At 39.5% G+C, this 27,961-nt stretch overlaps 1 protein-coding gene across 1 annotated transcript; it reads left to right on the plus strand.

Annotated features, from left to right (window-relative positions):
* The first annotated feature begins 65 nt into the window (after window positions 1-65).
* Window positions 66-27,919, plus strand: mrps5 (mitochondrial ribosomal protein S5). The gene is made up of 12 exons (XM_034237957.1): window positions 66-165; window positions 1,143-1,292; window positions 4,256-4,381; window positions 4,467-4,580; window positions 5,352-5,471; window positions 8,183-8,217; window positions 21,738-21,828; window positions 22,260-22,306; window positions 23,428-23,485; window positions 25,613-25,675; window positions 26,536-26,672; window positions 27,352-27,919. Exons 1-12 carry the CDS (start codon window positions 117-119, stop codon window positions 27,574-27,576), a joined length of 1,215 nt encoding a protein of 404 aa, XP_034093848.1. The 5' UTR covers window positions 66-116; the 3' UTR covers window positions 27,577-27,919.
* Window positions 27,920-27,961: the final 42 nt, after the last annotated feature.

The raw sequence follows: 27,961 nt of genomic DNA on the forward strand, positions 1-27,961 counted from the left end.
GGCCTACACATATTATAAAAAATGAAAGGAGCGAAAAATAACTTACAAAACCTATTTTTCAACAGGCATCATTCAGACGCATTGTTGTCCTCTGAAGGACCCCTCACAATTCCAACATGGCGGCGTCCATACGGGTGTGCTGTGCCCTCCGTATCTCACTGGGAGGTGAATAACTTATCTTTCTTATCCTCTACAGCTTCGTTTAAACACATACGTGGATATATTAAAGTATGCTAACTGTATTTACGTTTAAAAGTACGACTAGTTGTTTGTATGTGGTTGTATTTTATGACCCATGACAAGCCTAGCGATGCTGCATAGTCCAGAAAATGACTTTAATTTGATAAAAAAACATCCACAAACATTGCATAGAATTAATAATAACATCAAGTTCTTTACATGTTAGACTTTTGCGTCAAAAAAATATTAAACTCCCCGTCACTGTTGCTATTTTACGTCAGGTTGAGTGTTGCTAGCAACTGTAATGCTATCTAATCCATTTGTTAAATTAGTTTTACTATCCTTGTCATAATAGTCTAAAACTAAAGCATGGATTTGTTAGAGCTGGTGATTAACACTGCAAACGGTTATATGGGAAATATAAATGATTCCCCTTGAAATTATGTATGATATTACCCCCACCTAACTTCATTCAATATTGGTTAAATGTAATATCGCCCTGGTTAAAAATGCATTTAGATGCCTCTGAGAAAATAAGAATATATAGTGATGCAATGGGTGGGTCTATGCTTTAATTCGGCATACTTATAACATACCAGAACAGCACTTTATTTAAATTATCAAGCTTTGCCTTTACTCAGTCTCCGTTTCCTACTGTGTGTTAATGGGTTGACAATTCTTGCCAATTAAGGGAGAAACTTGGAAGGTGGCTGATGCTGCTAGCATAATATACATTTATAATTGTGTTGTTTTTGTAGAAAGTCACTATAAGCATGCGTGTAATTTACCAGTCTAATCCTCTCATTTGCTATTTCTCAAGTTAAAGTATTGGCAAAGCCTGATGTTTGCAGCTATGATTGAATCCACAGTTGTATCTTTGTATATCGAACTTGCTATGTTTATGCACATAATGCAGTTTTGTTACATAATCGTCTTACTTAATGGAGCTTTCTCTCCTCCAGGTGCAGCGTCGCTCCGCTCTTTAGGAGCAGTTCATGTTTCCCAGTTGACGAGTCGAGCCTCGGTTGTGTCTCTCCAAAGAAACCCTGCTGTCCCTCTGCTCCCTGCAACAGCGTGGCAGCAAACCCGACATGGCAGCTTCTTCAACAAGTGTAAGTTATTGAAAAGATTATTTCCAAAATCTTGTGTCGCTTTATTGGAGAAATACAATCATAATTTGTCAGTTAAAGCAAACTATGCTTAAACCTTTCTTTATCAAAATAACTTGGTTCTCATTAGTGCCTGTAAGTGTTGCTACATGGATTTTGCTCTCTCACCAACAGCTTTTTACTTTCCATTGGCTCTGTATCTGGCCTAATCTTCAGAATTTCTACAAAATGTACTATTGGCAGAGTTCTGGTCGCATTAACATACCTTGATTGAGCCTCATTTACTTGTATGGTGCAGCTTTGGGTCTTACAGGGTTCGTACGGGTGCTGGAAATCCTTGAAAATGCTTGAAATTGTACAAGGTCTTTTCAAGGTTTGAAAAGTGCTTGAATTTTGGGAATGGTGCTTGAAATTGTAAATGCTTTACTTCGCTTTTTAGATTAAAAGAAAAATAAAGAAGTCGGAGCGCGCTTAATTGCTTCGCTTTTACATAAAACAGCTCCGCTGCGGCCTTCCCGCGCTATGCGCGCGACCTGCAAGCGTTTTTCTTGCGTGTGACCTGGGCATTCTGATGAGTGATAGATGACTGTGTGCTAGGAGGTTGCCGTTTCAACGAGCGTTGGCTAGCAGAAGACAAATACAAGCCATGGCTAAGACGAGGGTCAAGCCCACGAGTAGCCTCCTGCAAAGTTTGCAAAAAATAACGATGCGAGAGTCTGCGCTGACGAGCCACATGAAAGGTACGCTGTAGAAGAGCATTTTAGATTAGGCTAACGTTACATGTTACGTTTGTTTAAGCTAACGTTAGCGAGCTGAATAGCGAACTCGATTGAGGGATAATAATAATTTTGCAGGAGACAATCATTTCAGAGGAGCGTACCTATGTTATGTGCGTTACAGTCGCCATCGTGTGGTGTTCAGAGGATGAAGCACTCACGGCATTTTGTGTTATAGTCACGAAATATAATCTATTGATTCGACACAGAGCGATTTTGAAAGCAATGTATTTCTACTGGTAGTTAATTTTCGTTTGTATTACTGGTCTGGGGGAAGCTAGCGAGTGTGTTTGTGTATTTTTGCGTTTGTGTACCGGGGAAACACTCACAAGAAACACCGGCTGTTGTTATGCTTGCTGTGATGTTACATTAGTCCGTTCTCTGCTTGTAATTATGCTGAAGCTTCAAAGTTGTATTTATCATCTGAATTTGCCGAAACAAGTTTATATGATAAACATGTTTATTTGAAAACCGATGAAAACAAACTGTCTTTATATCAAATTGAAGTATTATACAAGTAAAACTACATGTTGCTTTAATCCCATGTAATTGTAGAATGAACACAGTCTTCCTTTGAAGGTATAAGTCAGGTGTCTTGAGTAGTCAAAATTACCTACAAATCATTGTACACATTTGTAAATATTATTTTCCACTTGTTACCATTGTGAGTCTATTTTTATGCAGCTCTGTGTGATTTTGTGGCTACAATTCAGACTAATACGCTACCAGAGGTGGAATAAGTACTCAGATATTGTCCTTGAGTAAAAGTACAACTACTCAGATCTTGTACTTGAGTATAAGTATAAGTACTCAGATCTTGTACTTGTAAAAGTATGGGCATCAAAATATAGTTAAAGTAGCGACAGTAAAAGTAGTCGTTGTGCAGATTGGTCCATTTCAGAATAATATATATGATGTTTTATAATGATTGATCATGAAAGTGTTTTCAAAGCTGGTAAAGGTGCAGCTAGTTTGAATGACTTTGTATACTGCAGGGTAGCTTGTGGATTTACTCCAGGTGGAACTAAAGATTTAACACTTGATTAGATTTCACATCATTCATCCTGATCTGTGAAGTAACTAAAGGTATTAAATACATGTAGTGGAGCAAAAGTACACCATTTACCTCTGGCTTATGTTCACTGCCAACCTAAAAGTACCTCAACAATAGTAATCAATAATGTATTGAAAAGTTATTTGGCTGATTGTTGTATATCGGCTCAGACAGGTTATATGGGAGGCCTAGTCTACGTACAGATCACTAATTTTAAAATATTAAACTTAGTTTTATTTTTCTTTAATTTGTCATCCTCATGTAGAATGCTATCACGAAACACACATGTGGTTGTTAATAGCATAAAGAACATCTGATTTAATGTGAGGTAGGGAAATAATCATTTGAGTATGTGTATATAAATATGTAATTTACAACAGCTGTAAGATGCTTGAAAAGCTGGAAAATGCACCTTGAAAATGCTTGAAAAGTGCTTGAATTTGACTTTGGAAAAGGTGTAAGAACCCTGGTCTTAGTCTGTTGATTATACTTCTTACATGCAATACGCTATACCCACTTTAGGTACCAGGTCATTGCAAACACTAAATCTTTATTGTATTTTAATTACAATCCCTTGGCTATCCCATAAGTCACCTGTTAGACGTCTTAATTTCCAGCCCCTTACATTCCCCCAGAAGCCATATATCCTCAGAACAGCTGAGTTTACTGGGAAGCCTAATTCAGTTCTGCTGCACAAAATTACCCTCATAGGCGTGTTCAATTGTAAACTATAATGGCTTAGTGCTGTAGCTACACTCACTGCTGTAAAGGTGTAGCATTTAGTTATGCTATATATTTGTTATGTTATAAGAGTTGTGACCAGATGTCTCACAATCACACCTCTTCCTCCTTGTTTTCTTTTCTTATATAGACAAAATGTAGAAGATGTGAAAGAACTTAAAAGCTGTTAAAGGGGACCTATCATGCTAAATGCACTTTTTCTCTAACAGGGCTTAAACAGATGGATATGAGGGATGTCTAGAATGCATGATCTGTTTAGTATTTTGAGCAAAACACATCATAGACATGTTTTTTTTACATATTTGTATATATCTGAGACCTATAATATATGCCTAGAAATAGCATAATAGGAGACCTTTAAGTTTAATCTCTTTGTTGGTATGTGTTTTTTTCAGTGACAGCAGTGGAGTTGTGGAGAGGTGTGTTGGCAGAAACAGGTTCAGGAGCCAGGAAGGGTCGAGGGAAAAGGACCAAACGTAAACTGAGGAGAGACCTGAACCGAGGACAGATCGTCGGAGAAGGTGAGAAAATAACAAGAAATACTAAACTAATATATTTTGTCGTCCATTTCCCTGATGTCTTCTTCTCTTTGTGTTTCCCCTACAGGTCGTGGTGGTTTTCTGTGGCCCGGTCTGAACTCTCTGGTGATGAAGGACGGGAATCAGCTGAGCATGAGTCGAAGAGGAGAGAGTGAGCAGCAGGAGATGCAAGCTGATATAGGTACAGAGACAGAAAGCACTGAACACACACTTTAGTTTCTGGACATGCAGGCATAGAAAATGAAATCATAAATTGTGTACCAATGCACTTACTGCTCCCATAACAATACAAACCTGAAGGAACGACTTTAACAAAAAAATTGTGCGCAAATATATCACTCTATATCTGATATATAACAGGCTGCTATTTTTTTCCATAGCAAGAATAAGTCTTTAACATTTTTGTTGTAAGCGAAAAAGCAATTATCTTATTGGAAATGATCTTTCAAGAGATAGAACTTTAAAGTGATGCTAATCCCAAATCAATATGCATCTTCTTCTTCTCCATACAACATTTGCAGAGCTGTTCCTTCAAAAAGTATTTAGAGTTGAGCTTTTGTATTTGTACTTACTAGAAAACATGTCTTCCCCTGCCTTTGCCTCCTGTCGATCAGTGAAACAGCAGGAAACCTTTGACAGGAATGTGAACTACCTTATTCTTGTGTGTATGCATCTTGCATGCATGAGATAAACAAAATTGGGAACCATTCCATCGCCCTACAAGTGGTCAAAAACTCCAGAGGGAACCGTTTTATTTGTGCGAAACAGAAGCACTAACAGCTCCACGGTGTGAGATAGAAGCTGCCAATGTGTCTCCGCTGTGATCTCATTTGTTAAAAGTAATTACCAAATGTTTTTTACAATGAAAAATAGCGACTTTTTATGTTTTCGATGCGGCCACAGTGTGCTCTCAGGGCTATGATCTCAATCTGTTGTTTGTGTATTTGTGCAGTTCGTCAGAGGGATGAGTGGGAGAAAAGGTGGAAGACGAAGGTAAAGAGGGAGAGAGGATGGACCGGACACTCCTCGGGGGGCATCAGCATCGGAGCCCCGGACCCTGGACCCAACAGAGGTAAACTAACATCCAAACAGTCTTAACCAGAGATGGCAAAAGTACTCGCATCCTTTACTCAAGTAGAAGTACAGATACTCGTGTTTAAAAATACTCTGGTAGAAGTACTGACTAAACTTCTTTACTCAAGTCAAAGTAAAGAAGTTTGGGCTTTGAAATGTACTTCAGTAGAAAGTACCCATAACTAGCAGCTGTTTTAAAGAGTACCTGACCTCCCTTTATATTAATAGAACAATAATGTCATTGTTAGCTAATGAATGTTTCCATGCTGAACAACGGCAACATGACAACGTTCTCATTGGTCCCTCTTCTTTAGAGAAGACCGGGAAGTGATGGATACACGGATCGTGTTCAAATCAATAGGCACGCAATGACTCTAAATAATAATGATCACGCACCAAACACACATTCAAACTAAAGGAACCAGCCTGTTTGGAACATGTAAGAAGTAGAAAGTAGCCTACAGGTATTTGTATTAAAAATGTAAGAAGTAAAAGTAAAAAGTCGTCAGAAAAATAAGTAGTGGAGTAAAGTACTGATACCAGAAAGATGTACTTAAGTACAGTAACGAAGTATTTGTACTCCACTACTTCCACCTCTGGTCTTAACTATAGAAACATGAAGACTTGTTGTGTGTGTTGGACACACTTATTCCTCTTTGTCAAACAGTAGATGACTTAGAAATAAGAGATGGATGAAGCGATAGATGGATAATGAGAGAGTGACCGGCCAGTATGGTGGCCCATTATCACTGATGAAGATGAGAATGTGACCAAAGCTTCAAGTGGGAGAATTTCTTCATTTAGAAATAAATCTCTCCGTCTATGTCTGTATGTCTGGCTTCTTCTTTTCTCTGTGACACTTTCTGTATTCCTCAAACAGAACTCTGTCTCTCTATCACACAGTTTTCATTATCTCTTTCTAATATCTAGACTTCTTTCTTTCATTTCCCCTGACTCTGCACTCCTCCTCGTCCCTCCTTTCTATCTCTTTTGTCATTATCTCCATTTCCTTTCAGTTTTACACTCAGTCTTTCTCGTCATTTTTCTCTCGTCCATCTCCTTCTCTATTTATCTCTTTCCTCCCACACACTTTAGTCTTAATTCTGTCTCAGTTCTTGGACAAGAGACTAATGTTTACCTGACATATTTTATCCATGGCGATGTTTGTCCGTCCATCAGTCTGCTTTTAAGTCTATCGTAATTAGCGAATGTGAGCTTGCAAGAACGCTAAACGAAGATGAAGTACATGATTCCTGCTAAACAACAACATTCTAGCATTGTCAGCATGTTTTTAGCTTAAATGCAGCATCACAGAGCTGCTAGCATGGCCGTAGCTTAGTAGAGTACTTCAGAAAAGAGTCTAGTGAGTTTAAAAAAACATGTTCAAATCACAATCACTACAGTCTTTTAATATACTGTATTTATCTCCTAGTGTAATTGACTTAAACTAGGCTTATCCAGATTAACTTCAAACTTTTGGAAGAGACTTAAAAGCACGTGTTAGTTTGCAAAACTGTGATTTAGTAAGAAAGGTAGTTTCCCGCTGTAGACTTTTATGACTCATGGCAGGAAAGTCTATATAGCCCCCTGGCGTCTCTTGATTGAACAAATCGTGTAAGGAAAATAGGTCTAGACCCAACATTATTAGTTTTTCCTCCCTTTTCGTGAGGGAGGGTTTATATCAGGACTTTGGGTTAAGGGTACAAATGTAAGGCATTGTAAAGTCTCTGAAGTGCATACAGTTTAATCTCCTACTTAATCAACTCTTCACTACAAACCCTGAGGAACACCTGGATGTTTCCTCCTGTTCCCAGCCTGATCATTTGTTTACATCTCGGTCATTGCTGTTGGAATTGAGTTTAGACTATTTACCTCAAACTGCTGACAGTCGAGGGACGAGCGTCTGAAGTCGATGATATTGCCTCTCTTTTGTCACCATGCTATTAGCTGTCTCACCATCAAACACACACTCTCCTATATGAACAGACACTTTCACACACACACACACACACACACACACACACACACACACACACACACACACACACACACACACACACACACACACGTACTCAGAGGGCTCGATGAGTGTGATGTGCAGAGAGCTGTAACTAATGTTGCTTTTCTCTGATCAGGTTTAGTTGTGTGTGTGTGTGTGTGTGTGTGTGTGTGTGTGTGTGTGTGTGTGTGTGTGTGTGTGTGTGTGTGTGTGTGTGTGTGTGTGTGTGTGTGTGTGTGTGTGTGTGTGTGTGTGTGTGTGTGTGTGTGTGTGTGTGTGTGTGTGTGTGTGTGTGTGTGTGTGTGTGTGTGTGTGTGTGTGTGTTGTGTGATGTGTGTGTGTGTGTGTGTGGTGTGTGTGGTGTGTGTGTGTGTGTGTGTGTGTGTGTGTGTGTGTGTGTGTGTGTGTGTGTGTGGTGTGTGTGTGTGTGTGTGTGTGGCTGTGTGTGTGTGTGTGTGTTGTGTGTGTGTTCCTTTGTTTGTTGCTAATTGCTTAGAAGTGTTCAGGCTGCTGTTGGGAGAGTAACATCCTTCAGAGGTCACTGACAATGAAAAGTGTCAACTCGTTGCGCTTGCTGCAAGGGCTTCTGGGTATTTGCAACACTCACAGGAGCCAGGTTTAATCTGTTTACAGTGTGTGTGCTTGTGCCAAATGTGTTAAGTGTACAAGCCTATTCATTTAAACGTATTTCTCTCCCCCACTCTTCACAGAAACCTATGAGGACTTTGATTCACGCGTCATCGAGGTGAGTGAATGTTGATATTAATATTTCACAATGTGTTATATTTTTTCTTTGCATGCAAATGGTCTGCAAAGGCTAAAATCCCTTAAGTTCCTTCCATTGGACTTCTTTGTTAACTTAAGTAACAAAGTGGCATCACTATGTAACACTCAGGCTTCTATTGGCTAGCGCTCCAATACATTGTACATGATTGGCTAATCCAATCCAATCCATTTTATTTATATAGCACATTTAAAAACAACAGAGTTGAACAAAGTGCTGTACATCAACAACTGTATAAAAACATAGCAAAAATACATAAAAACAGACAGGACATGAAACAAATGTAATACGAGACAATGAAACCAGATCAGAAGCCACTGACTGAAAAACTCTCCTATATGACGTAAAAACAATACAAAACACTAGTAAGGTAAAAAATAAATAAATAAAAACCACATTTTACAGCACAAGTGTCACCTGGTCTGTACAGTAAAAGCCAAGGAAAATAAGTGGGTTTTTAAGCGAGATTTAAAAACAGGCAGAGTTGGAGCAAGTCTAACCTGGAGGGGTAATTTGTTCCATAACTTTGGAGCTGCAACAGCAAAGGCTCTGTCTCCCCGCTGCTTTAGCCTCGATTTTGGGACTACCAGAAGGAGTCTGTCAGCAGACCTCAGTGACCGTGTGGGTGTGTATGGTTTTAAAAGATCTGCCAGGTACGGTGGGGCTAAACCGTTCAGGGCCTTGTATGCGAACAGCAACATTTTAAACTGTATTCTAAAATGGACTGGTAGCCAGTGTAAAGAGGCGAGTACAGGCGTAATATGTTCACGCCTGCCTGTCCTTGTAAGGAGGCGTGCAGCAGCATTCTGGACCAGCTGTAGGCGTGGCAGGGAAGCCTTGGTCACTCCAATATAAAGAGCATTGCAGTAATCCAGTTTAGTGGATATAAAACAATGTATTATCTTCTCAAAGTCAATAAAAGAAAGGAAAGGCTTGACCTTTGCTAAAAGTCTTAGCTGAAAGAAGCTGGATTTGACCACAGAGTTAATCTGTTTGTCTAGTTTAAAATCACGATCAATCCGTACTCCCAGGTTTGTGACAATGGGTTTCACATATGGGACAAGAGAATCCAGCCCAGGCGGGGCATTGGGGACTGGGTCCAAATATTATGACCTCTGTCTTTTTTTCATTGAATTTTAAAAAGTTCAAGGCCATCCAGGCTCTGATGTCCTGCAGACAGTCAGACAGGTGTTGCTGAGGGTTTGGGTCATTTATTTTCAGGGGCATGTAGATTTGCGAGTCATCTGCATAAAAATGAAATGAGACACCATATTTCTTAATGATAGCGCCCAGGGGGAGCAGGTACAGGGAAAATAAAATCGGCCCAAGAATGGAGCCTTGGGGTACCCCGTATGTGAGAGGAGCAGAGGAGGAAGTAAATTCATTAAGATTTACATTAAAACTTCTTTCAGACAGATACGACTTAAACCAGTCTAGAGCAGTACCACTGATTCCCACAAAATGTTGCAGGCGAGAAATGAGAATACTGTGATCTACAGTGTCAAAGGCAGCTGTCAGGTCTAAAAGTATAAGAACAGCACTGTTCCCAGAGTCAGTAGCTAAAAACAGGTCATTAAAAACTTTTAAAAGAGCAGATTCAGTGCTGTGGAGAGGTTTAAACCAAGACTGGAATACCTCGAGAATGCCATGCACATTTAAGAAGGACTGCAACTGCTTCAGGACCACTTTTTCTAACATTTTGGACATAAAAAGAAGTTTAGAGATAGGTCGAAAATTGTCAAAAACAGAGGTGTCCAGGTTTGTTTTTTTAATCAAAGGCTGGACCACAGCATGTTTTAGGCACTTTGGTACTTTTCCTGTAGTCAGGCTGCTGTTAATTATATGAAGAACGTTAAGTCCAACAATGTCCCAGATTTCTTTGAAAAATCGCGCAGGGACAACATCGCTTGGAGAACCCGAGGGTTTCAATTGAGCAACAATTTCCTTTAGAGCAGGAAGTGACACAAGCTCAAACTGATCCATAACAGCTGAGCAAGTGTCCATGACGGATGGATCATGAGAAGGAAGTGAGATGTTTGCTCTGATGGCAGCGACCTTGTCAATAAAAAACTGAAGAAAAGCCTCACAGGTCTCAGTGGAGGTTACTAAGTTGATGGATTGTGGGACATTTAGTATACAGTTTATAGTGCTAAAAAGAACACAGGGTTTATGACAGTTATTACGTATAACATCTGAAAAATACTGCGTTTTTTCCGCTTTAACAACTTTCTGATAGCTACGCCAGGAGCCCTTTAAAATATCATAAGACACATGCAGCCTGTCTTTTTTCCATTTGCGTTCAGCCCTTCTGCACTCCTGTCTGGCAGTACGAGTGGACTCATTTAACCATGGTTCAGACTTAACTTTAGGGCGAACAGCTTTTAGTGGAGCAATAGTATCAAGGATGTCTTGACAAGAGGAGTTAAAGAAAGAAAGTAACTCCTCTGTATCACCAGTAATAGGATATGCTCTGTCATCCACAACATTTTTGAAGGCAGCAGAAAACTGAACAGCGGTGGAGGGTTTAAGCATGCGACGAAAATGAGCAGACTGTGGACACTGTTTACCAACAACACAAGGGATAGTGACGTCAAATAGAACAGGCATGTGATCGGAGAAGATTGGGTCGCATATCTCAACATTACATATTGATAGACCATAAGACAGGACAAGATCAAGAGTATGCCCGTGTTCGTGCGTGGGGCCAGAAATCGATTGAACAAGATTAAAGGCATCAATAAGATTTAAAAAGTCTCGAGCCAACGGTTTGTTAGGACAGCAAACATGTATGTTTAAATCCCCCAAGATAAGAACCCGGTCATATGTATGCATAATGCCGGTCAGGAAATCGGAAAAATCGTTAATAAAGTCCTTGTTGTACTTTGGGGGACGGTAAATCACTGCACACAGGACCGGATCAGTGCGGCCCAACTCAAATGAGTTCAGTTCAAAACTAGAGAACGAGGCCGGCAACTGTTTACAATAAAAGTTTGACTCATAAACAATCGCTATTCCTCCTCCTCGACCAGTTATCCTCGGGGAATTCAGGTAGCTACAGCCTGACGGTAACAGTTCAGAGAAGGCGCTGGACTCACCCACGTTCAGCCAAGTTAAGGGCTAAGGGTCGAGACATCTCTAAGCGGTTGACCGATCACAACAGGGCCGGCCAGCTAACCAATCAGAGCATTTTGAACATTATAGCATGTAAACATGTCACAGTAGAGGGACAAAATATACAAATATGAACCTGAAAATGTGCATCATAGGGCTCCTTTAAATATATCAAACTATTACCTTTTCAACGTGCTCTGAGCTTTGGAGTGACGTAAATAAGAAAACAGCATTGACATATCACCAACAGCTGAACAATGAGTTAAACCCGGGGGAGTGAATGAATGAGACTGTACAGAACAACGAAGCAGAAAGCCTCAGTGGTGGAAACTGTTTTCAGGAAATGTAAAGTGGTGGGAGATCCAGTGTGGCGTGAACACATTGCTGGTGTTGGAGGCACATCTGCTGTGCAAGGATAAATGCAGCTGAACACTAAATGTCTACTCATTTTGCAGTGAGGGGGGATGTTAAAGAGTTGGGTTCTGACCTGCATTTGAAGTCCTTCCTGAGGCCAACAAGTGATATTTCTAAAATGTCACATTTGCATCCATGCTGAACAAAAGGCTAATAAAAAAGAGGAATTTCTCTCAAGAAGTAGGCAAAATAAGCCCTACAATTAAAAGAGTAAGCAGCACATCTAACCCTTGTTATACCTGAAGAGAAATCCCCATAATATGTTTTACACTTTGATGCTTTATTTTAAGAGAAACATATTGTGTTGTGTGTGTGAGATAAGATAAGATCTGCTGTAAGTAACAGACCCAGTTCATTTAGATTCTCTCAGTGTGGCGCTGTCTTTTACCTTCATTCAATTAACACTAATGGACTGTCCGTACTAAACTAATGGGGTGTGTGTGTGTGGTGTGTGTGTGTGTGTGTGTGTGTGTGTGTGTGTGTGTGTGTGTGTGTGTGTGTGTGTGTGTGTGTGTGGTGTGTGGTGTGTGTGGTGTGGTGTGTGTGTGTGTGTGTGTGTGTGTGTGGTGTGTGGTGGGTGTGTTGTGTGTGTGTGTGTGTGTGTGTGTGTGTGTGTGTGTGTGTGTGTGTGTGTGTGTGTGTGTGTGTGTGTGTGTCACATTGATAGTCTTCCCCAGCCTCCCTGTCTGCATAAATAAAGGTGGTGTCACAGACATTAGGCGTCCCCCTTGAAACTGACTGAAGCTTCTATGGTGCGATCTCTGTGTGTGTGTGTGTGTGGTGTGCGTTGTGTGTGTGGGTGTGGTGTGTGTGTGTGTGGTGTGTGTGTGTGTGTGTGTGTGTGTGGGTGTGGTGTGTGTGTGGTGTGTGTGTGGTGTGTTGTGTGTGTGTGGTGTGTGTGTGTGTGTGGTGTGTGTGTGGTGTGTGTGTGTGGTGTGTGTGTGTGTGTGTGTGTGTGTGTGTGTGTGTGTGTTGTGTGTGTGTGTGTGGTGTGTGTGTGGTGTGTGTGTGTGTGTTGTGGTGTGTGTGTGTATGTGGGTGTGTGTGGTTGTGGTGTGTGTTGTGTGTGTGTGTGTGCGCGCCACCGCCACCATAAATGCAGGCCTAATTAAATGAAAAGGGCTTACTGGAATAAAAGGCTTGTCTCCCAAGGACGATGTCGCCCGCATTCCATTAGTGAACACATCCAACAGGAGGAGGGGAGGAAGAGGAGGGGCGGGGTGACGGGAGTAAGAAAAGTTGTGAGAGTGAGTTTAGGAAGTCAGGAGGTGAGAGAGAGGGAAGGAACAAGGTGTCATTAACAATAAGTCTTTACACCTACGCTAAAATATCAATCTGATCATCTCAATATACATTCAACACATGGAGTCCCATATATTGTTCAGGGTTTACTCCAAAAATAATGATGATGAATGTGTATTTACTGTAATATGCTGTATACATGTTTGACTAATGTTTGACGATCTTCTTAATAATCACTAAACGTTAACAATTCACAAATAAAACAAGAAGGGTAGTTTGAGGACTTTACATCTAACATTTGAGGCAGCCAAAATATTTATTGTTTGTCCTTCATTGTGGAGAGAATGTACAACCACTACTCATCTTGTTTACCAATGCTCAACAATTGTATATAAGTTAATGATTTAAAGCAGTGCTTCTCAAAGTGTGGTCCGCGGACCACTGGTGGTCCGTGATCGCCACCTAGTGGTCTGTGAGTATATTGGTAACATTTCCCATTTTAAATAAGTAAATACATTTAAGTTTTCCTCACTCTCGCGGGAATATCTCCGCAATAGAGCGAGCTTAAGTTTCGATTGCATTGCCCAGCGCAACTCCTTCGTCACACATGTTGCCACCTGTTTGTACCATGTTCAGGCGATTTGTAATCCGTTTTAGAAAAACCATGTGTTTTTTTATATTTGTGGAGTTAGGTGGTCTGCGAGGGTTTTTTTATTGGTTAAGTGGTCCTTGGTAAAAACAACTTTATTTCTATAGGTAAATACACATCTGAGTTGACAAATATGACATGTGGGGTTCCTCAAGGCTCCATCTTGGGGCCTCTTCTCTTTAACATCTACATGCTACCACTGGCTCAGATAATGAAGAACAACAAAATAAGTTACCATAGCTATGCAGATGACACACAAATTTACGTAACAATTTCACCAGGAGACTATGCTCCAATTCAAACACTGAGTAAGTGCATTGAACAAATCAATGACTGGATGTGTCAGAACTTTCTCCAATTAAACAAAGATAAAACTGAGGTAATGGTTTTTGGAGCCAAGTCAGAACGTATAAAAGTTAGCGCTGAGCTTCAGTCTGCAATGTTCAAAACAACAGATAAAGCCAGAAATCTAGGTGTAGTCATGGACTCTGACCTGAGTTTCAACAGTCACATTAAAACAGTTACTAAATCAGCCTACTATCACCTAAAGAACATATCTAGGATTAAAAGACTAATGTCACAGCAGGATTTGGAAAAACTTGTCCATGCTTTTATCTTCAGTAGACTCGACTACTGCAATGGTGTCTTCACAGGTCTCACTAAAAAATCTATTAGAAAGCTGCAGCTAATTCAGAACGCTGCTGCTCGAGTCCTCACTAACACTAAGAAAGTGGATCACATCACTCCTGTTCTGAAGTCTTTACACTGGCTTCCTGTGTGTCAAAGAATAGATTTCAAAATACTGCTGCTGGTTTATAAAGCACTGAATGGTTTAGGCCCAAAATACATTTCTGACCTCCTGCTAAATTATGAACCATCCAGATCTCTCAGGTCTTCAGGGACTGGTCAGCTTTCTGTCCCCAGAGTCAGAACTAAACATGGTAAAGCAGCGTTCAGTTATTATGCTCCAAATATCTGGAACAAACTCCCAGAAACCTGCCGGTCCGCTGCAACTCTGACTACTTTTAAATCCAGGCTGAAGACTTTTCTTTTTGCCGCTGCTTTTAATTGAACTATTCATATCTTAAACTGCACTGTAACTTTTATCCATGTATTTTTTCTGTTAATGTTTATTTTATTATCTTTTCTTTTTAATGACTGATTTTCAATGCTATTTTCTTAATCTCTTTCATTTTTTGTAAAGCACTTTGAATTGCCTTGTGTTGAAAAGTGCTATATAAATAAACTTGCCTTGCCTTGCCTTGGTATGAAAAAGTTTGAGAAACACTGATTTAAAGAATGCAACGTTAAAATGGTGACTGACCTGGCATCTACAACTATACATTCATAATTTTTGTATGCGTACGAAACATGTTAACTTTATTAAGAAATATGTAGGGACATACAAAAGTAGAATACGGGGGGAAAAAGCAAAATAAAGCGAGGGAAAATGTAAAAATAGGCACCATGTTGTATGTTACATTAACATTTCGAACTGCAGCCTTCAAAAATGTCTGTCAGGTTTCGTCTCCGGCACAGTCTCAGTAAAATAACACCAGATTGGACCTGAGATGAAAAGGAAAGCGAGGGATGAGAGATGTCCGAGGTATCGGTGAAGAAAGAGTGATATTTAGAGGGAAAGTGATGCTCATGGCCTCCCTCCAGCCTCTTGGACAGGACTGAGCGATTTCATTAACAGAGATGGAGCGTCGTCACTGTCACAACACCGTTTCTCTTTCTCTTTTTTCTCCCTCTCTCTCTCTGAGGACAATAACCTTGAAAGTTTTCCTGAAAGTAAACAGATAATAGCTGGCTGGATGCTAAAAGAAACTTTGCAAAAACGTTTCAATTGGATTAAAAGTTTTGAGAGGAGGCTCCGACAAAACGTAATATCTAAAGTGAGGGGGCGTTAATACAGAGACTTTTAATTTGTTAAAAGCATTACCTGTATTTGTGATAAAGGCTGTTAAAGTTTTACTACCTCGTTCCTCTGTAAATGTAATTTTAAGATATCCAGCGGCAAATCATAAAGACTTTTTCTGTAATTGAAGACAATTAAAATCCCATTTGGTCATTTTTTTAATTAATGGTGCTTCTCCAACTATGTCTGATATTATGGTCTCTCCACAACAGAGAAGATTGCCACTTTCTCGATTGTACTTACAATAATATCAAATCATATATCTCCATTCAACCATGCCTTTGATCACAGTGATTTTAAGAGGGGTAGCAGAATGGTTGGTATAATATCATTATTGCATTGAATTTAGCTTAAGCGTTTATCCAAAGGGACTTACAATAAAGGCAAAAACCATCAAGATTCAAACTCCAAACAACAAGGAGAGTGCAGATATATTCACTCCAAGCAAGTCATGCCATAGTAATTGCTGGTATGACCTGCTTGAAGTGAATATATCTGCACTTATATCAATATAGATACAAGACTATACAACTCTTTCTAAACTGTAAATAAGAAATAAAATGTCGGTTGATTTGAACTACCTCTTGAAAGGATCTACAGTAACAATATAGCGGTGGTTTTAGATGTAGCTTTATTTACTGTGATACTGCTACAGAGAAGATGCTTTAAATGAAACAGTGTTGAGTTGTTGGAATGATTAACAGAGCTCTTGTATCACAAAGCTGTATATTTACTTACATTTACTCTAAATTGCCAACAAGTACAACAATATCAATTAAATGTAAGAATATAATCTGTTGTTGTAAAATAATCTTTTACACTTGTAAAGTTTCCCACAGAGTTTAATACAGGATATGGAAAAGTATAACAAATCACCTGCATTTATTTTACCCTAATTTCCTTGAATGACACGCTTTTCCAGCCAACATGATTATTTTAAAAGTATCCGTATGAGTCTGACCACACATTTGAAGCAGCAGTGCAAGATATAGATCGTTTTAATAAATACAAACATAATTTCAGGATCTGTCAGCGGGCGGGATATCTCAAAAACTTCAGAAGAGAGTTTTATTTGGACAGTGATCGCTGTTTAAGATTTCAGACGTTTGATTATCATTTTTTGCCTTAGCTTTGAAATTAACACGGAGACTTTAATCTGGATCTAAATACGTTTGTAGACGCTCAAATCTCACTGACCCTCAGATTTCAAGAAGTTATATATTTTTTTTCCTGCAAGAGACTTTATAGTATGAGATGTATTTCACATCCACATCCTTAAGGTTTGCTGTTCCAACATATTTTTATTTAAAACAATTTAAAGAGTTTTTTACCTACCTTTCTTTGAGGTATAGAAACATGACTCCCTGGAAGAAGAGATCTTGTATCTCAATGGGACATTCCTGGATAAATAAAGGATAAATAAATGACAAAACATCACAAGTGCCATACACACAATGTGATCACATGACCAACAAATTAATTGATGCTGTTTGGTCAGTCATAACAATATTGATCTAAATGTAATCTATTAAACAAAGTAGAAATGCGTAACTCTCCAACAAGAATGTATCCGATAGAGCACCATATGAACAAAATATTTTATTTTTGTGGGATTCAACAGACTCTCTATTCACTATTCAGAGTCAAGATATCAACTTAAAGTCCTAGAAAAAGAATCGAGGTGTGTTTGTGCCACAGCTAGTCAGAGAAGTGTTTAGCGTTGGCGGAGGCTTGTGCTGCAGCGCCTTCTGCCTCCCTCTGGAGAAAACTCCTCCCCTGCTCAGAGAGAGAGATAGAGAGGGAGACACGCGAGATGAAACAGTGAGAGCGAGTTGAAGCTTCCTCCCACCGCCAGGCTGTCTCTCGTCCATCTGCTCTAACGCTAACACTCCCAAACTGCTGCAACTACACCCAAACTGACAAATACAAAGCCAAAAGCTCAACATCGCTGCAGGCATTTACACACACTTCTGACAAAAATAAGTCTAATTGAAACATGAGAACTTGTTGGGATTTAATTTACAAAAACAGTGTTTCTGGAGAGGATCTCTGCAGAGGTGGAGAAAAAACCCTATTAATACGGCATATACTTTATTAACAGCATTGTGTGCATGTCCTAAAATAACCAATGCGAAGTTCAACATCACTGGGAACATTTACACACACTTCTGACAAAAAGAAGACGCATTGAAACATGAGAACTTGTTGGGATTTAATTTACAAAAACAGTGTTTCCGTATGGATGGAGAGGATCTCTGCAGAAGTGGAGAGTTTACTTTGAGAGAGATGTTGTTGCCCTCCTATGTACAGGCCTGCAGCCACACAGAATATTGAATGTGTGTAATTTGCATTTGAGGGGGAAAAAACCTATTATTACTGTATATATACTTTATTAACAGCATTGTGTGTATGTCACCTAAAATGACCAATGTCAAGCGAAACATCACCTGGTGCTCACACCAGACGAAAACTAGATAAAAGTCCCATTAAAACATAAGAAATAAGAACTTGTTTGTAATTTACAGTGTATAAGATCCCATCTGGAGAGACTCTTAGACAGCAAGAAATATATGTTGTTACCCTCCTTTTACGGGCCTGCAGCCAAAAGACTCAGAATGTTGAGTGTGTGTAATTTGCTTTTAAGCTTTGACAAAAAACTATTATTACTGTGTATACTTAATTGAGAGCATTGTGTGAATCTTACCTAAAATGACAAATGTAAAGCTACAAACACATTTCTGACAACTAGATAAAAGTCACATTGAAACATGAGAAATAACAACTTGTGTTGGATTTTAATTCACAGAAAACAGTGTTGCCATCTGGAAAGGATCTCTGCACAGTTAGAGTTTCTAAAGGAATATGTTGTTTTTACAGAACCACATAATTATTTCAGTATATACTTTATTAGCAGCAATGGGTGGATGTCGCCTAAAATGACCAATGTATAATAATAAATTAATTTTGTTAGCGCTTTTACAGGTGCTCAAAGACGCTTTACAGATATGGTGAAAAGAAAGGAATAACAAATAAATATATAGTTAAAGTCAAATAATACAAAAACAATCACACATGTATAGCCAAAAGCTCCAGATCACTGGAGACTTGCAGACCCTTCTGACAAAACACTGCTATGAGTATATTCAAGTCCCGTTGAAACATGATAATTAATAACTTATTGGTTGTTTTTTTCTTTTATTAGCTATGAAAAAAAACGTGTAATTGGTATATATACTTCAATACAAGCACTGTGTTCATTTAAGGTAGAGTACTGTGTGTGTGTGTGTGTGTGTGTGTGTGTGTGTGTGTGTGTGTGTGTGTGTGATGTGTGTGTGTGTGTGTGTGTGTGTGTGTGTGTGTGTGTGTGTGTGTGTGTGTGTGTGTGTGTGTGTGTGTGTGTGTGTGTGTGTGTGTGTGTGTGTGTGTGTGTGTGATGTGTGTGTGTGTGTGTGTGTGTGTGTGTGTGTGTGTGTGTGTGTGTGTGTGTGTGTGTGTGTGTGTGTGTGTGTGTGTGTGTGTGTGTGTGTGTGTGTATATATCAGGGTTTCCGCTAGGATTTTTTTCTCGCCGGTCAAATGTCCGGGCAGAATTTATTTTACCGTGTTACATAACTCCTGAAGCTGGAAGCAGATCTGGACTTTGAAGTTTTCCCTCAACTCAAACTCAGCGCTGTATTTCTGTCACTTCTGCTCTCTGCCGGGGATACAAATGTACGAGATGAAGTGTGTGTCGATGCTCAGATAAAATCTTTGAACGGCTGCTGGTGGTCCCATACGGGCGGCTCGAAAACCACAAGGCCGTAGATACAGACACTTTCTGTAGGAGACGTGGATTCATTTCACTTCTAAAAGGAGAGTAATATCCGACAAACATCGGCCATTAATGCCAGTTTTGCTCCACATCTGGACGCTGGATGTTTAAACTGGCAATAGTTCGCTATAACATTATGCAAGATTCATCAAGTGTGTGTAAGCTTTCTCTGGGCCCCAATTGGCTCGCAAAAAAAAGCTGATTAACGCAGCTTTAAATATAGAATTATTAAGTAGTTAGAAAATGAAAATGCCTAAAACTAATGTTTTTATTCATAAGACATGAGGGTTAAAAAAAATTCTAATCAGTGCTCTAATTGTCTTAATTAACTTGGTTTAATTAACTCATAAGTTTAACTGGCTAGTTGTTGTATCAAAGTTGTGTGTGTGTGTGTGTGTGTGTGTGTGTGTGTGTGTGATGTGTGTGTGTGTGTGTGTGTGTGTGTGTGTGTGTGTGTGTGCTGTGTGTGTGTGTGTTGTGTGTGTGTGTGTGTGTGGTGTGTGTGTGTGTGTGTGTGTGTGTGTGTGTGTGTGTGTGTGTGTGTGTGTGTGTGTGTGTGTGTGTGTGTGTGTGTGTGTGTTGTACTGTTCTTCATTACGGTTTTTGCGGAATCAGCAGTTTGTTCATCTGTTGTCAAGACACCACACACACCCTGACTCTTTTCATCAGACAATAACTATCATTATTTCTTTCTCTTACACACACACACACACACACACACACACACACACACACACACACACACATATCCGCATGTACAATACAACACACACATTGTTTGTGACTCTGGACAGACGGAGACCTTTCACTCTCTGCTGCTCACTTGTGTCACCCTGCCTCCTCTCCCTTTTCTTCTCTCCTCCTTTTAGTTTTCTTTTATTCCTCGCTACGTTCCCTCCTACTGATTTTCTTTCCTTTCCTTGTTTCTTCTTCATTTTGTCATCTAAATAATGTCATGTCTAAAGAGGCAATTCATCCTTAATTGTCCCTTCTTCTTTCTTAAAATCTCTTTTTAATCTCTTCTTCTCCCTCAAGCCCTCCACTTCTCCTCTCTCATCCATCTCTTCTGACCTCTGTATTTCCCTTTACCCACTCTCTCTCTCTCTCTCTCTCTCTCTCCCCCCCTCTAGTTAACTCCAGCCTCATCTTTCCTCCTTCCCCTAATCACTTCCCCTCTCTCCGCCACTCCTTCCTCTCTGGGTGGTGATTCAATACTGCCCCCTGGTGATAAATTGTAGATTGTAAATCAGCCTGCGTGGTGCAGGAGGAAGGACAGGTTGCTTTGTGTGTGAGTAAGAATGTGTGTGTGTGTGTGTGTGTGTGTGTGTGTGTGTGTGTGTGTGTGTGTGTGTGTGTGTGTGTGTGTGTGTGTGTGTGTGTGTGTGTGTGTGTGTGTGTGTGTGTGTGTGTGTGTGTGTGTGTGTGTGTGTGTGTGTGTGTGTGTGTGTGTGTGTGTGTGTTGTGTGTGTGTTGTGTGTGTGTGTTGTGTGTGTGTGGTGTGTGTGTGTGTGTGTGTGTGTTGTGTGTGTGTTGTGTGTGTGTGTGTGTGTGTGTTGTGTGACAGATGACTGTTTGCTCGGTGTACTAACAGATCGATAAAAGTCACTCAAATCTGGACAGGTTTTTTGGTCTGGATTGACAACACACACACACACACACACACACACACACACACAATAAACTGTCTTAACAATCTGTTGTAGTGCTACAACTGCAAATGCTTTCACCTACGCAGAAACACACACACTGACACACAGACACTTCTTTTAGTTGGAACAATACCTTTATTAGCCTGGAGCAGAAACTTCAAAAACCTATGGAATCAAGGACGATTTGAAAGACTGGATTTAAATCAAAAAAGATTACATCATTATTATAACATGTACAATAAGAGTGAAAACAAGCCTCTTTTCTTTAAGTGTTTGTTTTGGATTCTCTTTCTTCATGTGGGAGATTTGGGTAAAAAAGACAAATAACATCAGATCACAAATGGCTTACGCTGATTGGCTGATATTTTGCTCTGATTTAATACACTTGGAACAAACACAATGGCACACAATGAGCAATTTCACCAATAACATGTCCAACACAGTTATAGCTATATTCAAAACACACAAAGGAAACTCTCTAAGTTGGTTTGTGTGTGTAGTTGGTCTTTCTACGTGTTTTCAGGCACTTCACACAGTGGTATACATTTTTATATAATAAGTCTGTTAAAAAATCAATTCACGATCTGGGATCATGAATTAAATCTATTCTAAAATACGCAGAAGGTGATAGAAGTCAGGTTGTGTTAGTGTTTGGTGTTTATGTTTCATCTCTTGCTGTTTGCAGATGAAGAGTGTGTTCAAAATGACAGCTAAGGAGGGCAGGAAGAGGTCCATCAGCTGTCTCGTCGCCGTGGGAAACGGCAAAGGAGCCGCAGGTTAGCCACTCTGCAAATTCAACTTATGTCACAGCACTGAGAATCATTTGAAAGAAATAAAGAAGAAGAATGTCCTTTAAAAAAAATGTTTTAAGAACATGATTCACATCAATCTTTGACAGTTTCAGTGAATTTCTCAAATTGGGAAAATAAGGTGTTCTGTGTAGATACGGGGAAATATATTTGACAGCTTTTCAGAAGTGAGCTACTAAATCAAGTGTGCAGAAATGCTGAGGAAACTCTTCCACAGACTCCTGAGATCCACCTGCCTTCAACCTGTCATTACAGAGGCTGCTAGGGCTGCTTTAATACACATGTTACAATGATCATATGTGTCACAATGATCATGATCATATAAGCTGATGATATATGCGTTTATTTGCAGAATTGCTAACAATGAATACCACATCCGTCTCTCTTCTCTCCACCAGGATTTGCAGTGGGTAAAGCAGCAGACAGAAACACAGCTCTGAGGAAGGTAAGACCGCAGAGTTATTTAATTCTGAGTTAATCGAGTCAGTTTTTGTGTTAATATCCCCATGTTTCAGGGTTCTTCTTACGGTCATTAAAAACCTGGAAAAGTCATGGAAATTCAAAATGCTAATTCCAGGCCCTGGAAAAGTTATGGAAAACAATATTTTTCCCAAGGTTTTGGAAAAGTCATGGAAATGTAACTAAAGTTGCATCAAATATAATTTATATTTTATCTAATCGCAGAAATAGTAATACTATAATGATAATAAATACTGTATCGTAATGAAATGTGAAATGGCATTTAACTGACGAGGTATTTAGCTGGTGAGAGATCTTAGTTGCTTTAGCCTGTAGATTAGAAGCTAGTAAGCCTACTATTGGATTTGTTTTAGATAGGCACAACATGGTCCAGACCTTATTTTCCTGTTCCATGTTCAAATAAACAATTTTCAGTGGTACGCTGAGAAAGAGTAATTGTTTTGGTCATGGAGAAGTCATTGAAAATCATTGGTGAAAAAGTGTATGAACCCTGATGTTTGTATTTTAAATTGGAATATAATTGAGTTATTAGGTCACACTCAGTAGTAAAATACTAATTGACATACTACAATACATTGTTTTTACCAGAGTGTCAGGGCTTTGATGAATAATAACTTCCATTTAGGCTAATTTGGTAGTGCTTTTATAGCTTTTAGTCAATAACAGGACCCTTCATTTCCAACAAACCCAGATTAGGAAAACCACATTTATCATTTTTTGCATACAAATCCAAACTGCTATGTATATTATCAACAGATATGTGTTCCCTTCAGATTCTGTAATACAAGAAAGTCTAACCAGTTTTAAAATATATGCCACAAGATCCACAGCAAATATACTTCTATAAATATATGCCTGTACTCAATTATTATGTAACTCAGTATTTTCTTTACAGAAGGATTTATCACAGGGCAGTCCCACAGAGAAAATCATTTGTGTTCTGCTTCTTATGATTTTGTAACTTAACAATTACGTTAATAAAATGTTTCTATGACTGCAGCAACTTCTTAACTTAGATGCTAATAATAATAATGATAACAAACACTTAGCAAACCAATGACAACAATGTGTTTGTGTGATCTTCAGGCCAAGAACCGAGCTATCCACTACCTGCATTACATAGAGCTATACAACGACATGACCAGTAAGTGCATTTCCCCTTTTTTTTCTTTTAGTCTTTAACAACATCCTCATTGTTACTCAGCATGGAAACACTACCGTTGATAATGCAACACTCATTTGTTCATGTTACGGCTACCAAGTTGTTCATATTCTAACTTTATTTGTTCTTGTTTCATATCACCATATGATATCTTTTTGCCAGGCCCTATCTGGAAGTCAAAGTTTCCGTTTTAATATTCATATCGTTTTTCAGCTTTATATATATAATTTAATAACAAGATTGTTTCGGCTGCAGCTCAGTTTCCTTTGACAGATGAATTAGTTTCATACTGATCCAACTGTGAGTCACATAGCATTGTCTCTGAGAAAATGAATGTGGCTTTACTTCTAGAAACCGAGGCGCTCACAATACCCTCTCCCACTCCACAACTCCATGACCTAAAGTCCTCTAGTTTCCTTTTCTCTCTCTTCCTCCTCCTCCTCCTCTCCTTCATCTCCTCCCCCTCTTCTTCCACTTGTTCAGCACTTTCCCCTCAAATCACCTGCTAGCACCTACACAAGCCACATAATGGAAAAAATTGATTTGTGAAGAGAGGTCTGAAAGTGCACTACTTGTACTTCCTTATTGTGAAACGACATTTGGCTTCTTGTGCTGCTGCTGAGAGATGAATGTGTGAGTCATCGTCCACCAGCGCCCACCGGAGGGGAACGTTGGCTTCCTGTTTCGGCCCGGTTCCAGAGGAGAGGAGTCTGTATTTCCTCACAGTTTGAGCTCAAAACTGTGGTATATTTACATTCTGCAAGTCCACATGGATGCCAGCTCTCACTGTTGGACCATCTGCACCCTGTCTGGAGCGTCATGTGATTAGTTGTTTACTTCTTCCGTCCTATTCTCACAGTTTTTTTTAGAAAGACAAACTTGTTTTGTTCTTGCTAGTTTTGCAATGTGATTGATCAGGTTATTTTTCGATCATTTTTGTCACCTTTTGTGCTCAAACGCTGAATCCTCTGTCACCTTTATTTTTACCCGAAAGATTTTTGTTTATTCGAAAGTCGATAAGCTGTAACAAATTAAGTAAATGTGTGACCTCCAGTGGCCAGATTGCATGCAGGCCACTTTAGTTTTTGGTGGTGGTCCAGTGCTTGGATTTCTTCCACCAGATGAGGGCTGGTGATTAACAGTTTTTCATCATTTATGTTAAGCTGCATTATCAGAAAGTTCAACATCTGGATGTTCCGGACCTGGCCACAAAATGTCGTTTTTGCTGGAGAAACAAAACAAAGCGCTCCACTGACCTTCCAGTACATGTTGGCAGCATATTCCCTCTCTCCAAGGACAGGACCAGGGTTGGTTATGAATATTCATGTAGCTCCAGTGTTCAGTAGAAATGAATGAATGAGTAAATTAGAATACATTTAAACATGTTTTGGCGTTTTTCAAACTTTTGTTGGAAGAAATTAAAACCTCTTGGATGAATTTGCTTCTTTTTTTTTCTTCCTGCTTTCACTTTGTCGTTGTTTCAGTCTGTGAGTCATGCCTCACACAGAAGACGCACTTTTTTCAAATGAACCTGAACCTCCTGCAGAGACTGCAAATGTTCATCTTCCTGTGCAGCGTGTGTGACATTTAGTATTGCGTCTTAGATTTCCTCACCCAGCAGGACATTCCCTCTGAGTTTCAAACTTCTCTCGCTGCCTCTCATCCATCATCTCAGTTCATTCCTTCTGCTTAACTCCTTCCTCTGATGGTGCAGCATCCAAGAGCAAATCCTCACTCATTCAGTCAAATGTATTCAAACCGGAGGGCTAATGGAGAGCAGCGAGTGTGGTGTTTTATAAGGGATGTGACACAAGAGCAACATCAAGCTGCAGTTTCCTGTACAGTTTGTCAGGCGTGGTTCAGCAGCTCCTGCTCAGGGATTTAGAGTCTGAATAAATAATGATCCACAGCTGCTGCATGTGGAAGGACATCTGGTGGGCAGGTAGAGAAACACAGGACCTGAAGGAGAGCAGGAGGAAAGATGCATAACAAAACACCTTCACTTGGCACCATGACATAATCAGACTCTTTGTTATAAGGTGTTTATGCTCTCTGTCTTTCCAGGTCTGAATCCAGAGAGTGTAACTCAGTTGTTTTTCTCTCCAACAGTTTATCATGACATTAACTCTAAGTTCAAGAGGACGACGCTCCGCATGAAGAAACAAAACGAAGGTACGTCTCTGTTCATTAAGTATTTAGTAGGTAGGTGTAGCTTACTTTTGATTACTTTATGAGATGAGAGACATGTAGGCAACACCTTTTCCTTATAGGTACTTTTCCAAACCATTTCTGCATAAAAATATACTGGTATTTTATCAGTAAAATATTAATATTCTAGTAAGAAAAGCTACTTTTTAACCGATGTAAATATTGATACAAATTGATAGTTATATTGCAATGTTTTTATTGTAATTTGTTTGATTGCATGCTTGGACAAATTTCCCTTTTTTACATCCTGAACAATGACTAGTAAAATCTCACGGTCATACAATTGGAGGGATTTGGACAATTTAAACATTGTCTCCTTTATCCCCTAAATTATAGTTAAAAAAAAAATAAAAAATTAAAGTTTTTATTGTTTATGTAATATAATTTACTTTATCCCACTTCGTATCAGACGACATATACCGTGAGAGAAAACGTATAAATGTCCCCCCCTTGTATCCCATGGTGATGATAATGTGTGTGTGTTGGAAGAACTGAGAACTTCCACACCAACAGTATGCGCAATATAAATATCATTACCATCATTACAAAACACTCGCTGCTATATATGTGCAATATCATTATTGATAATGTGCTATGATAACGTGTATCTGCCACTATGTTTTTTTGCACCGCTAAATACTGTTAATATTTACATTTAATGATGTGACCGTCTACGTTTCCTGTAGATATTTAATTGCTCTTTTTACTGCACTGTTAGTGTACAGTTTTACTAATATGCTGCTGAGTTTATTGTATTTGTGTAACTGGCACAACAATTTCCTTCGGGATAAATAAAGTCTGATCTTATCTTGTGTTCTCTGCAGGTTACGGTCTGCGCTGCCATCGAGCCGTCATCACTCTCTGTAAACTGATCGGAATGAAGGACCTCTACTGCAAGGTGGAAGGATCCGTCAATCTGCTCAACATCACCAGGGCCTTCTTCACCGGATTAGCCAATCAGGTGAAGTCACGTTGAGATAGTGGGAGGGCTTTCCAATGGGACGGTTTCATAAGAAAAATGTATCTGCTACCATGCAATAAAGGGAGGTCCTAAACATTTCGGATAATCAAAAAAAATCTCCAGACACTCCAGGAACACTTGTAAACATCTTGATTGTAAGACAAGCTTCAAGCCGTTATCAGGGTCAACCCTAAAGCCCCACAGACTGAAATGCAATGGCCTTGAAACAAAGTGTACCACCAAAATCACACGTTTCCCCTTCTCCATGCACTTTTGAAGTTATAATAATAATATAATTAACTTTTGATTACATAGCATCTTTCGAACAAAGTGCTTTCACATAAAAATCTTTAGACACAGAAAATAAAATGAACAAAAAACCAGCAACAAAACAAAGTGATAAAGCATTATGACGTTCAGGTGTATAATGTAGAGAAAAATGATCGTCTGAAATGTGTCTCTGTGTACATTATGTTTTTTATGATACACTGCAGATGTTTAGTCTCTGGAGCTGTTCATATAGCGTTCCTCTATCTCTGTTTTCCTTTCTACCATCAGACAAACCAAAGTTTTTTCGAAATGTTCCCGCTGAGATACGCGTCGCAATCACATTGATCTTCTTACCTACTTCTCCTTATTCCTATTTTCACCAACATCTTTCTCGTCTTCCACGCTGCAGCAAATCCACCAGAGTCTGGCGGACAGGAAGCAGCTACACGTGGTGGAGTACCAGGCGCAGCTCGGCCCCCTGCCCGTGGTGGTGGCCAGCCCCAAAGAGGGGGCGAGGCCCGACCCGGAGCCCGTGGACGAGATCCCCAACACCCGGCTGAACTGGGACGACGTGCAGGCCGCGCAGGGCATCAAACACTCAAAATGGGCGGGGGTCAAACGCACTATCTGGTAGTGAGGGACACTGGACTGATGGAGGGTTGTCACAATGTGTTGCTTTGCCCAGGAAAGCTGAAACGGAAAAAAAGGGGCATTTGTTCTCCAGAAAAATATCAGTTTATGTTCCAAATCTATCAGATGTGTTGTTTTGTCATCCGAGAACAAAGGTTACTTGTTTCTCCAAATGAAGACGTCACATTTGAAAACTCTCCAGATACTCCCAGAAAAGTCAATAAGAAACGCTCAGATCCTTGATATCAATGTTTTCTTTTATAACTGTAAAATTAATGTGCTTTCTCACCCTAGGATTTGTTGAAAAGACTTGTACTAATATAATAAAGTATGGATCTGTGAAAGTGTGTTTGTGATAATAACTTTTCTGTCTCTGGAGCATTCAATAA

The sequence above is a fragment of the Gymnodraco acuticeps genome, unplaced genomic scaffold, assembly GCF_902827175.1.
Source record: "Gymnodraco acuticeps unplaced genomic scaffold, fGymAcu1.1, whole genome shotgun sequence".
NCBI lineage: Eukaryota > Metazoa > Chordata > Actinopteri > Perciformes > Bathydraconidae > Gymnodraco > Gymnodraco acuticeps.